This window comes from Eleginops maclovinus, chromosome 17 (genome assembly GCF_036324505.1).
Source record: "Eleginops maclovinus isolate JMC-PN-2008 ecotype Puerto Natales chromosome 17, JC_Emac_rtc_rv5, whole genome shotgun sequence".
NCBI lineage: Eukaryota > Metazoa > Chordata > Actinopteri > Perciformes > Eleginopidae > Eleginops > Eleginops maclovinus.
The window spans coordinates 5,546,736-5,559,951 of record NC_086365.1 but is presented as its reverse complement, the minus strand read 5'-3'; the positions used below and the strand labels follow the sequence as shown (position 1 = coordinate 5,559,951).

The window sequence follows — 13,216 nt, the reverse complement described above, 5'->3', positions numbered from 1 at the left end:
TTTTCCGTCAGGGTCGCGGAGGTAACAGCTCCAGCAGAGAGCCCCAAACTTTCCTTTCCCTGGCCACATCAACCAGCTCTGACTGGGGGATTCCAAGGCGCTCCCAGGCCAGCTAAGAGTTATAATCCCTCCACCTGGTCCTAGGTCTACCCCTCGGTCTCATCCCAGCTGGACGTGCCTGGAACACCTCCCTAGGGAGGCGCCCAGGTGGCATCCTCACTAGGTGCCCTAACCACCTCAACTGGCTCCTCTCAACACGAAGGAGCAGCGGTTCTACTTCGAGTCCCTCCCGGATGACTGAACTTCTCCCCTTATCCCTAAGGGAGATGCCAGCCACCCTGCGGAGAAATCCCATTTCGGCCGCTTGTATCCGCGATCTCGTTCTTTCGGTCATGACCCATCCTTCATGACCATAGGTGAGGGTAGGAACAAAGATGGCCCGGTAGACAGAGAGCTTTGCCTTCTGGCTCAGCGCTCTTTTCGTCACAACAACGACTGCAGTACCTCTCCCGTTGCTCCGATTCTCCGGCCCATCTCACGCTCCATTGTTCCCTCACTCGAGAACAAGACCCCGAGATACTGAACTCCTTCACTTGGGGTAAGGCTTCATTCCCTACCTGGAGTGGACAGTCCATCGGTTTCCTGCTGAGAACCATGGCCTCAGATTTGGAGGTGCTGATCCTCATCCCAGCCGCTTCACACTCGGCCGCGAACTGATCCAGTGAGTGCTGAAGGTCACAGACCGATGAAGCCATTAGGACCACATCATCTGCAAAAAGCAGTGGTGCAATCCTTAGCCCACCGAACTGCAGACCCCCTCCCCCATGACTACGCCTCGAAATCCTTTCCATGAATATCACAAACAGGATTGGTGACAAAGCGCAGCCCTGGCGGAGGCCAACCCTCACGCAAATCGGTCCGACGTGCTGCCGAGGACCCGGACACAGCTCTCGCTTTGAGAGTACAGAGATTGGATGGCCCTGAGTAGAGACCCCCTCACCCCATACTCCCGCAGCACCTCCCACAGTATCTCCCTGGGAACCTGGTCATACGCCTTTTCCAAATCCACAAAGCACATGTAGACCGGATGAGCGTACTCCCAGGCCCCTTCCAGGATCCTTGCGAGAGTGAAAAGCTGGTCCGTCGTTCCACGACCAGGACGAAAACCGCATTGTTCTTCTTCAATCTGAGGTTCGACAATCGGCCGGACCCTCCTTTCCGGCACCTTAGAGTAAACTTTCCCGGGGAGGCTGAGTAATGCGATGCCTCTGTAATTGGCACACACCCTCTGATCCCCCTTTTGAAAAAGGGGAACCACCACCCCGGTCTGCCACTCCTTCGGTACTGTTTCCGACTTCCACGCAATGTTGATGAGACGTGTCAACCATGACAGTCCCTCAACACCAAGAGCCTTCAGCATTTCTGGGCGGATCTCATCCACCCCCGGGGCTTTGCCACTGTGGAGCTGTTTAGCTACCTCAGTGACTTCCCCCGTGAGATTGGAATTGATCCCCCTTCATACTACAGCTCCGCCTCTAACATAGAGGGCGGAGTTGTCGGATTCAGGAGTTCCTCAAAGTGTTCCTTCCACCGCCCTAACACACTATCAGTTGAGGTCAACAGCGTCCCATCCTTACTGTACACAGCTTGAATGGTTCCCTGCTTCCCCCTCCTGAGGTGTCGGACGGTTTTCCAGAACAACGTTGGTGCCGACCGAAAGTCCTTCTCCATGGCTTCTCCGAACTTCTCCCACATCCGCTGCTTTGCCTCGGCCACGGCTGAGGCTGCTGCCTTTTGGGCCCGTCGATACCTTGCAACTTCGTCAGGAGTACCCAGGGATAACATATCCCGGAAGGCCTCCTACTTCAGTCGGACGGCTTCCCTGACCACCGGTGTCCACCAGGAGGTTCGAGAGTTACCGCCCCTTGAGGCACCTAAAACATTGAGACCCCAGCTTCCCGCCGCAGCTTCGGCTATGGAGGCTTTGAACACCGCCCACTCTGGTTCACTGTCCCCAGCCTCCACAGGGATGCCTGAAAAGCTCCGCTGGAGGTGTGAGTTGAAGGCCTCCTGGACTTGGGACTCCTCCAGATGTTCCCAGTTCACCCGCACTACACGTTTGGGCTTACCAGGTCTGTCCAGAGGCTTCCCCCGCCACTAGACCCAACTCACCACCAGATGGTGATCAGTTGACAACTCCGCCCCTCTCTTCACCCGAGTGTCCAAAACATGCGGCCTCAGGTCCAATGATACGATAACAACATCGATCATGGAACTTCTGCCTAGGGTGCTCTGGTACCACGTACATTTATGAGCATCCTTATGTTCGAACATGGTGTTTGTTATGGCCAATCCATGACTAGCACAGAAGTCTAGTAACAAACTACCACTCCGGTTCAGATCAGGGGGGCCGTTCCTCCCAATCACGCCCCTCCAAGTGTCTCCATCATTGCCCACGTGTGCGTTGAAGTCTCCCAGCAAGACTAAGGAGTCCCCTTCAGGAGCCCCATACAGGACTTCTTTCAGGGTCTCCAAGACGGCCGAATACTCTGAACTGCTGTTTGGTGCATAAGCACACACAACAGTCAGAGTTTTCCCCCCCATGACCCGCAGGCGTAGGGAGGCGACCCTCTCGTCCACTGGGGTAAACTCCAACAAAGCGGCACTTAACCGGGGGCTTGTGAGTATCCCCACACCCGCTCGGCGCCTCACACCTTGGGCAACTCCGGAGAAGAATAGAGTCCAACCCCTATCCAGAAGTAAGGTTCCAGAGCCGACGCTGTGCGTAGAGGTGAGCCCCTCCAGATCCAACTGGTAACACTCCACCTCCCGACAAGCTCCGGCTCTTTCACCCCCAGAGAGGTGACATTCCACATCCCCAAAGCCAGCTTGCATAATACACACCTTTTCAAATATACAAACTTTTGCATCACTTTAAGAAATTAATTTCCAATTACCCGTTCCTGTAGAATCTTGCAAAAGAAAATGATAATGATAAGATTTTCATTCATATTGAGATCACAATCATTTATTATCATAACTCATTGGTCAAAGCGACAACATCATTTTAATTCACTCTCACATTTAAATACACGTTTATTTTTATAATAAATAATACATTTACAGACATTTTGCCAATATGTCTCCAGAATAGTTGACAATAGACAATAGTCTTCTGTAACCAGTTGACAAAATTATAAATCCACATCAATTCACTTTTTGTAAGTAGAAGCCCCTTGTAGTGATGTAAATGGTGAATTATTAAAAACTTTGTCAAGTTGCCCTTTGCCTCTGGACAGATAGTGTGGGTTTATCTGCAAAACAAAACAATAAAACATTCTTGGCCATACCAAAACAATGAGCCAGGAGACTGAGCTGGTCTATTTTTGTTTAAAAAAAGCATTAATACAGCCAAACATAACTTTTTGTACACAAAATTGAGAAAAAGAAACTACAAAACAAAGGGGAACTTGATCAGGTGACATCACATGATCTTTTTACAGGACTTATCTCATGTGATAGATGCTGGGATGTTTTATGGGAGACATGGGAATTATTATCACACTGAACGTTTGCCTTCTCTTCTGAGACCATGCAGACTGCAAAAGCCTTTGTTCTTGCTGTGTCACTATAGTCCCACAAAGCCAGAGAGAAAAGGCCTTTTCAATCCATTTTGTTAAGGTTTCTGCTAAGTCAGGCCCTGCCAAGCTTTCATAGCTGCACTAACAAAATAAAGCAATGAACTGGATGCACTTGGATTGTGTTTCCCCGGGCTTTCTTTAAGATATGAGAAAGCTATGTAGAGGTTTAAGCTGAGAGACATCTAGGCTTGTGCCTCCACCAGATGTTCACAAAAGTCCACAATTCAAGCGATAAATGATGTCTAAGATTCTTTGGAAACTGCTTCTTCATTTAGTGTGGAATTGTAACTGTGTTCCTGCCAATATTATGACTACATGATATATATTCCTAAAATAATTCCATCAAGCTGCCACATATAAACTGACACACAGCCATTCTGATTTTTAGATTAATTATTTCAAACTTTTGTCTCTAAATCTGAAAGTAACCACATGGAGTAGCACCCTGGAACAGCCATGTTGGCTAACTGCACTGAGATGTACCTCCATAGCAACCTGGCCAGCTAACATTACCACTGTGTCCCTAAGTGAACTTGTCTTTGGGAACCTAACCAAAAGCTATACATATTCTCAGACACACCACATCCACACACTCCATCACAGGGAAATACAGTTTCATGTATTCAAGTCCCGATAATTTCATGTAGTAAAAATACTTTTTAAAGTTAAATACATGCATTAAAATCCTATTTAGTTTACACCACAGAAAAGAGCACTTAATATATGAAAGGTACTTTAAAATGCAGGAAATAGTTGATAATACATCATTATATATTACATTTCTGGATTATAAATACTGGGCATCTATACAATAGAAAAAGTATTTCAATAATGGGTCAAAGTGGAATAGGTAAATATATTACAATGAAATGTTTTATACGCAAAGTTGTCTGTAAACTAAATACAGTTGAGTTATTTACAAGAAAAAATTGATCGTTTTATGCAGTACAAATACAGTTTATTATTATTGTTGTAATAATATCATAAGTATATCATATTTTACAGAATTATTATTTTAAACCTTTGACAGTTTAAATGCATTTTTCTGATGAAAGTGTTGTTTTGGATATGTAAATACTGTAAGTACTTTACATTTTGACATTATTCCTTGTCATATTTCGAAAGCAGATGTGAATACTTCCTGATTGTTGTGGATTACTTGCAATGACATATGTGTAGATCTTCGCAGGAATAGAGAGATGATAGAGGAAGTAAAGTGCTGGAAGCCAAGTTCTGCTTGTTCTGCAGGAATTGGTTTCTGTATATCGGTTTATTGGTGGAGGCCAACCTCATTGTTATTACCACCGGACCATGTGACTATCGGTAACTTCTTCAGACTTCACAGGAACAACATCCGCAGCAGAAAGATCACTATTCCTGGACCAGTATTTAACGTGTATTTTTTGTATTGTATGGCACTGTTTTATCCGTCTCCTCTGGAAGTTCCGCTATCACCCGCTCTGAGATGTTTTGGTTCACACAAGGACTCTGCTTTCTGCCAGCCTTTCTGGTCATCTGGTCCTCCAGCACTTTCATCGTTTCCTACATTATTGCGCTTTACAGGCATGATGTCGACATCATCTTTCCATACATAAGGTACGTTTTATTTATAGATGGTTTTCAGAAGTTGCTTATTTGGGGAGTTTTGGATAAAGGCATGCCGATGTTTTATTTTTAAGTGATTTTTGTGAACCAGGCATGAGCAAAGTTAGGTTTCGTTTTCCACAGTTGGCTGGTTCCCAAACTCCAGCTGCACGCACACATGCTAAAGTACGCTCTTCTTTTCACTTCTTCCTTTAGTCAAGTCGTGTAGCTTGTATGGAACACGACTTACATTTGGATCTTTAATTCACTTGTGTTATGAATTGTAAGGGTGTCCATTCTACTTCGGCATAACTAGAAATCACCCAACTTGAACGCATTCAGAGGAAAGTCTCACGTTTGCTTACTGACCGTTCACCACGTTTTAGCATTTTATTTGAAGGAGGTTGAAAAGTCACACAAATACAAACCTAAATATAGTCACAACTAACAGGAAGTTATGCGTTACTATGAGCACGTCTGTATTGTGAGAGTAAACATGAAGAGCTGTCTTCTCCCTTTTCAGTGACACAGGTGCAAACCCTCCAGAGAGCTGCATTTTCGGCCTGATGACATTCATTTCTGCATGTGCAGGTAATTTCACTACATCAGTATGAACGTCTGCAATGTCACCTCTTTAACTTATCATTGTGCAGGTTTGTGCTTTCCCAAGGGAGAAACCAAGATGTTCAACGATTTGAGTCTCATTTCCCCTTTATTAGAACGTGAAAGCAGAATTTATTCGGATGCACGAGTCATCATTTCAGAAAACTTTATGTTGAATGGACTTTTTTACCTTCACACAGGAGTAGCCACCATATATGCAAGGTACAAGTTTGTGGAGAAGCTGAGTGGGGACAGCAGGGTGGTGAGCACCCGACTCAATAAAACAGCTCTGGTGCTTGGGCTGCTATCCTGTTTGGGCATGTGTATTGTTGCGACATTCCAGGTTTGTCTTCATATGCTGGGCACTTCTTAACTACATGAAAACAATAACGTTTTTAATATATTTATCTTCTTTTATATGCAGGAAACCACTGTGACAGAGGTTCATGATATAGGAGCTCTGATGTTCTTTGTGCCTGGTGTATTATACATTATCCTCCAGTCCATCATATCTTATGGTGCCTTTCCATATGGGTCCTCCATGTGCGTGTGTCGAGCACGCTTGTGCATGGCCATCATTGCCACATTGGCATTCTTTCCCAGTATCCTTTCACAGAAGCTTGATGTGTTATAATACGCAAAGGGTCTGTTTGTTTTGGTTTCCGGATCTACTATAACCAACATGACATGCATTAAACAAGGAATTTCCCTTTATGGCTCTTGTGAAGTCATCAACAGTAAATGCACACGATAACAAGTGCTAACCATATTTATTTGCAATTTTCCTTAATGGATAATTCAGCTGTCATCTGTGCGTTCTTTGTGAAGCAAAACACACTGCACAGAGACAAAAACGACCAGGTAGGCTGTCTAATTTTTCACTTTCTCCATCGGTTAAAAGATGAAACGATTAATGACATTAGGGTTGATTAGTTAATGGACGGATAATAAGCAAGTATTTTGATAATTTAATAGTATTTCACAAATGCCAAACTTGTCTTGTTCCAGATATGTATTCCCATGATTGTGGAATAGTTCAAAATCTGTGTTAATGTGAAAAATGTACATCCAACTGAAATGACGTTTGGTGCGATGCTTATCGTAGAAAATGTATCATAAGCCTCCTTTAATTATATATATGTCACTGTAACTTTCTTCCCTGGTTTGTTTTTCCCACTGTTTGAATTCACATTTACAGTAGCCAGAGCAGTTCTAGCCCCCCCCTCCAAACGAAAAGTTTATAATTTTGCAATATGGCGCAATAGGTGGAACTAAAGCAATTTAAAGTTAGTGAAACAAATACCAATTACTGCATTTTATGTTTATTTTACACAGTTACTGTATAAGGTCTTTGTCTTTTTTTAACCCTCATTTATTGCGCCCCACACTCTGACCATTGTTAGGATTGATGTTAGGTTTGAAATGACCATGTATGCAGTTTTGCCCGTCTGGCCAACATTTCAATAGCCTATAATGTAATGGATGAAATATTTGGCAGACGAATTCATAATGCATGTCTGTGTCTGTCTTTCAGGACTATCCCTACCATGTAGCCAGCGCTTCATGTGAGTGGATTGTTGCTTTCAGCTTCATCTTCTTCTTTTTCACCTACATCGACGATTTCAAAGTGAGTAGCTCATAATCAAAAAACAACTTTAAAAACAAATGTACTGCTGGAAAAAGTTCTTATTTCTCTCCCTTTTTGATTCCCACAGCTGCTTACTTTACGAGTGACAACAGAATGTGCAGAGTAGTCTTGATGAGTCTTCCACTGCCAACAAACTTTGTATTTACATTAGTATTATCAACATGTGCTGCATTTATTTTTTATATACTTTTACACATACTTTTTGTGAAGAGAAGAAAAATATCAGTGACTGTATCCTTTTTTTTACATTGCACTTTGCTCTTGACTGTTGCCTCAGCAGCACGTCACATCCTGTCAGACCTGTGACCAGTAAGAAGGGAAGTTCAATAAAGGGAGCACATGACAGCTGCACTTGTGGTCAAATGAGAATTATGACCAATAAAGCGACTGACTAAGAGTGAATGCTGGCTGACGATTTCTGAGAAACAGTCAGAGCTACACTGAAACTGTTAATGGCACATTTCTGAAATATTACTTCAAATGGGATTATTAATGAAATGCTGCCAGTTTTTATAACCAAAGTTTAATTATATATATTTAATGGTTTTCCAATTGTGTTTTCTTCGGAAGCACACATTTGTGACAACAGATTAGGTTGAAAAAACTGCTCTAAATCAGAGTTTTATTCCTACTTAGTGTATGCTGCTCATGTATTTAACGGTTTCCATTGATACTAGGGTTCTACAGTGCAGTTAGGGAGGAGTTTTGGCATGTATACAGACTGCAGAAGATCATGCACTGGAATAAGGCTACTTAATAAATTAGTTTACTCAGTAAAACTGCCAAATGAAATTGCTTTAATACAATAAAGACAATAATAATAATGAACAGGAATTGAATCTAATTCAAATTAATACAAGTTTTATGTGGGCTCTCGGACCGATAATAAAGCCTGTCTCTCTCCTACAACTTGAGTTAGAAGCAGTTCCTTTTTTTTATAACTTCGTTTATTGGGTTTTTTCAACAGCAGTCATTTTAACAAAGCATGTATCACAAGTGGGTAAAACAATATTCACTTAGTACAAAAATAGATAGGGTAACAATGTAAATGCTGCTTATAGTTAGAAGCAGTTCTAACAGAAGGACTTCTGCTTCCTAAAGGGCTTGATATCAGAGTCAAATGTATCCAGGCTGGGAACCTGTGCCTCTCAGCATACTGCCAATGCCATTGCTTTTCTTTTTTATTGGTGCTATTGGCCAAAATTGAAGATCCACGGCCTTTTTTGTGGAGCATCGCTTTCTAGATGATGTCTATCATTGATGATTAATAATAGAAAGAGAAAATCCTTTGATGTAATAGTGGTCACACGAACACTGATTATTAACTTGTCCACTACTGTATCTACAAGGGAGGTTTTTTTTTATTCAATGACTTTATATGTGTACTGTTTGCTTATGACATTATGATCTGAAAAATAAATACTTTTCTTAAGCAGATTGTTGGGAGTTTATTACAGAGCTGAACTTTGTTCTCAAGTGCTTTCCAGATGTCTCCACTTTCAACTCATCACAGTCAGTATAGAGTAAGATCCATATCCAATATTTATTTCGTGCGAAAGCATTCTTGATTTCGCTCATTTACTGTTTTGGGCATGCAATCTCCTATCTTAATCAATGTAATGACAACTGCATGAGCGGTTTATCACTGATTTACCTCCTAGTGCAAGTTATTCTACTCTTCATTCCAGCTGAGGTTAGTGTGCAATACACAGGTTTTGTTTTATTCAATTGAAAAATGTTGGATGTATCGAAAGCAGACACAGACAATCCGTTAGTATTCATCATTTATTGTCTTTCATGGGTGATATATGACACATAAGGCAGCTTCAGAAAGTATGCAGATTTATTTTTTGATTTAAATAAGTCTGCAACTCATAACATGATTTTGCTTGGACATATCTGAATGATAATTAATGACCAGAAAAAAATGTAATGTTATTTGGAATTTTGTTCCGAGTTGCTGTAAATTAGCCTGAAATTATCAATATATAGCGTTTGTTTTTGTTCCTCCATCCGTAAAAAGAGAATATCTACTTCCTCTGTAGTGGTTAAAAATATGAAACAATGGAAAATAATGACAGTCCTGAACTGCAACCTGTTTACAATATTCTGTGATAAAACATTGATTTAGAGTCATAGTCAACATAACAAAATCACAGTTTCTGCAGTTCAGAAATTAAACAAACAAGTGGTATGAAGACTCTGTGAAGGTCAACAAACTCAAATTTTCAATGAACAATTTTATCGAACTACTCCAGAATGATGGCTGCTTTTACAGTCTTTCAGCATGAGATTTTCTTTGCATTTAAACAGGTTTATTGTTCTGAAATATTTCTTATATATTTTCCTACCTTGCCTGAACACACAGACTTACCATCTGAGTTTTGAAGTATCTAAGCAACATTTTTAATACCTTTCAACAGATGGTTGTATCTCTTAAGAGGCATTAGTCTGTAAAAGTAGTGACCAAAAAAACATGTTCACATTAACAATATATAATTACTTTTTGTACAAAAATTACTTGCTACTGCAATATTCTGAGGTCTACTGCTAACATTTTCAACAGGGAAAACGATTCCTATTATTGAATGCATCACAATAAAGGAGGTCACTGACATACCTCAAGGAAACTATTTCAGTGCTTTTAAACTGAAATTACAATCTCTCTGGTTTCCTGGATCAGGCACCTATTCTGCAACGTCTCGTTGCTACTCCTTCACAGGCACACTGTGACATACATTTCTCTTTCAGTGCAGGCAGGCCTACAGGATCTCAGAGCAACGAGGGTTAGCCTGTACAGGAAGCGTTATGGGTGATGGGCACAGGTCAGAGGTCAGTCGCTGAAAGATGATTCGCTGTCAGAGCTGGTGGCAGAAACATCTTGATCCTCTGTGCTCCTTGCTCCTTCATCCGGCACGGGGGCATCTGGTGTGCTGTCATCAGCAGGGGAGGAAATGTTATCATCAGTTTCATAAAAGGCGATATTAACCCATTTAAGCCAGGAAAGGGTTGCCGTATTTCTACCATTAAAACCGGGGGCGCTGTTGCGTCATTCTACTATTGAAGCAGGGAAGGCGGATACGTCATTTTCTGGTACAAGAGCTCTGTGGTATTTTTTTTCATTAATTATCAGCCTCTTAGTCAACGAAATGCATCAGAATATACACGTGGCATTGTTTGGATTTTTTTCAAGCAACCATGGCAGACTTATTCTAGAGTGAAGGTAGTGATATTGACGATCTGCACAGCGCTGATGACATTATTGCTGGGACCGGGATTTATGGTTAAGACATGTGTTTGAAAACGGCGATGATGATGACCATGAGTTTGAAGGTTTTGAAACTGAGTGGAGGACGGAGAATTACCACTCTAATCCACAGAGTTTTTTCAACCACACCCCAGGGGTGAGAGTCGATTTACCTGCAGGGGCCACTCATGAAAGCCACAGCTGTAAGCTCTCAAATACTTTTTGAATTTTGTTTCTATCTACTACAGAGGCTGAGAAATAAATTATTTAGTAGGTGTTGACACAATTGCTGAATTTCCAGAAACACTTCAGGTTTTAGGGGGTTCTTCTAAAATCGCCCATAGGTTTTACAGGTTACTTTTCCAGGCGTTTTAGGCCTAAATGGGTTAATATGAGATCATAAACAGTAACTGCAAAACACTCACTCAAGCAAGTTAGAATCCAAACCCTCCAGGACCATTTTATTCTTTATAGCCATAACTGGAACTCCCTGTGACAAATAAAACATGTATGAAGATGAAAAGCCGACAGAATGCCTTTGAATCCCTATAGTTTCTAAACAGGTATTAAGATGACTTACCACTTGAACCATTTTCAGGTATCTGGCATAACGTGGGTCCTTAGCCACTGTCATGACATTTTCTGCAGCTGCTTCTACTTGAGGTGTCGTTACAGGCTCTGGCGCAGTCTGAGCAGTCTGTGAAATGTTATAAATATTTATAAATTACTACAGGATATCAAATTAAGTACCTTATTATGCAGTGTTAGTGGGTGGTGCTCAGTTTTAGACTTGCAGAGTTTGTACTTTGTTTGCATTGTTTATGGAATAGTAGATAGATCGTAGGTACAAACGTATAGAGCGACATTTTGAAATGTCCTTACTTCGCAGAGAGTTTGATGAGAAGATCAATACAATTTGTATCTGTATGCCAAGTATGAAAACCACTGCTGAAGCTGATTAGCTTAGCTTATAATAAAGAAGTGATGTTGGAAATAGCTAGAGCAGCCATTTCCCTTGAAATACAAGCTCTAATTCTTCCTTTTAAAGTTCAAACACCCATTTGGCAGATTTGTTTTACTTGATTGTATTCACCTGTGGGGGTGGAAGAATGCCTGCAGGTGGACCTCCTGTTTGACTCAGACTGGCAGTAGAGGGTCCATTGGCCTGGGCAGGTTGCCGCTGACTGAGTCCTTCTATTGTGACGTCCTCCAGTCCGGGAATCGAGGACAGCTGCTCAGAACGGTATAAAATATAAGATATGATCAATTGAAGGACATGACATGTATAAAGTGTTTCAAACTAAAGAGGCGATAGAACTCACTTTGGCTTCTAAAATGCACAGGGTTGTTTCAATCTGCTGTATGCGAAGAGATATGTTTGCAAGTTTCTGTGGGAAATAAGTTAGACAGTTCGGGTTAAGGTGAGTCACGGAGGCTGTTTGTTTGAACTAATCAGGACAGCAGAAACTGGTTAGCGGGTCAGTTTAAAGAGTACAGGAAGATGTACAAACCTCTTCACAAACTGTGGAGAAACGGTTAAGAAACCGGACCGTGTGCACGACAAACTGATTGAGATAAGCAACAACTCTTCTCTGTTGAATAGCAGGGACCTGAAGGAAACACAGAGAAAGCTATTTTAAGAAAGACCCTTGGTTGTGAGGAAATAAATTCATTTACTTACAGGTCATTCATTACCAACTCACCAATATCTCCAAGTTTGAAAACTAGTTGAGATTTCCTGTATTTAATATTATTTGTTAGGATATACAAAAAGGACAATATATTGAAAATGATCCTTATGGTTTTTTGAATTTTCAGCTCAATTTCCAACCTAATCCAGGCATTGATAAGCGATTGTTGAGGCTTAGAATAAACACACTTCCAAAAAAGCATTTGGGGTAAATGAAAAAATAAAAAACCCATGCATTTATTTAATATTAACATAGTAGTTATGACAACATCCCTGATTATTTAGCAAACTTGTTTTGTGAATTAACCGAGATAATTTACCCCCCTCTACAAATATTGAATAAAACTTGCTATATAAACAGTTAGTGTTACAAGCTATTATTGCATTTATTTAACTATACAATATTACACTGACGTAATGATAACAACAGTCGACTGCTTGGTAAATAACGTTACTATTACTGTATCAGTTGCTATACTGAATGACAGCGTTGTTGCTGTTTTGGCCTGTTTCCTCACATTTCCTCAATATGTAGCTTAACCTTAGTTAGCCTAAAGTAAATGTTAGCTAGTTAGAGACCAACCTTACTGAGATCGACACCAGACCCAACAATCGGAAGTCCGTCCTCGTCCATGTTGGATTCTAAACTTCCTGCAGATTATAGAGCCGTTTCAAGACTAAGAGAGATACTTTTCACTGCATCAAGAGAGAAAACGGTGCTCTAAGATTTGCTGTAAAACGTTTCATGTGACTCCGGACCGTGTGAAAGTGTCGTGACGTCACGACGTTAGAGTCCATGTGAT

General features: G+C 41.3%; 2 protein-coding genes across 2 annotated transcripts; one reads left to right on the top strand and one right to left on the bottom strand.

Annotated features, from left to right (window-relative positions):
• The first annotated feature begins 4,794 nt into the window (after positions 1-4,794).
• On the top strand, positions 4,795-8,908 carry dram1 (DNA-damage regulated autophagy modulator 1). Its single transcript, XM_063905319.1, has 7 exons — positions 4,795-5,237; positions 5,749-5,816; positions 6,029-6,171; positions 6,253-6,430; positions 6,631-6,689; positions 7,363-7,455; positions 7,544-8,908. Exons 1-7 carry the CDS (start codon positions 5,107-5,109, stop codon positions 7,580-7,582), a joined length of 711 nt encoding a protein of 236 aa, XP_063761389.1. The 5' UTR covers positions 4,795-5,106; the 3' UTR covers positions 7,583-8,908.
• Positions 8,909-9,247: 339 nt separating this feature from the next.
• Positions 9,248-13,197, bottom strand: washc3 (WASH complex subunit 3). The gene is made up of 7 exons (XM_063905320.1): positions 12,997-13,197; positions 12,235-12,333; positions 12,046-12,111; positions 11,817-11,954; positions 11,304-11,420; positions 11,149-11,213; positions 9,248-10,409 (listed from the first exon to the last, which is right to left on the bottom strand). Exons 1-7 carry the CDS (start codon positions 13,045-13,047, stop codon positions 10,310-10,312), a joined length of 636 nt encoding a protein of 211 aa, XP_063761390.1. The 5' UTR covers positions 13,048-13,197; the 3' UTR covers positions 9,248-10,309.
• Positions 13,198-13,216: the final 19 nt, after the last annotated feature.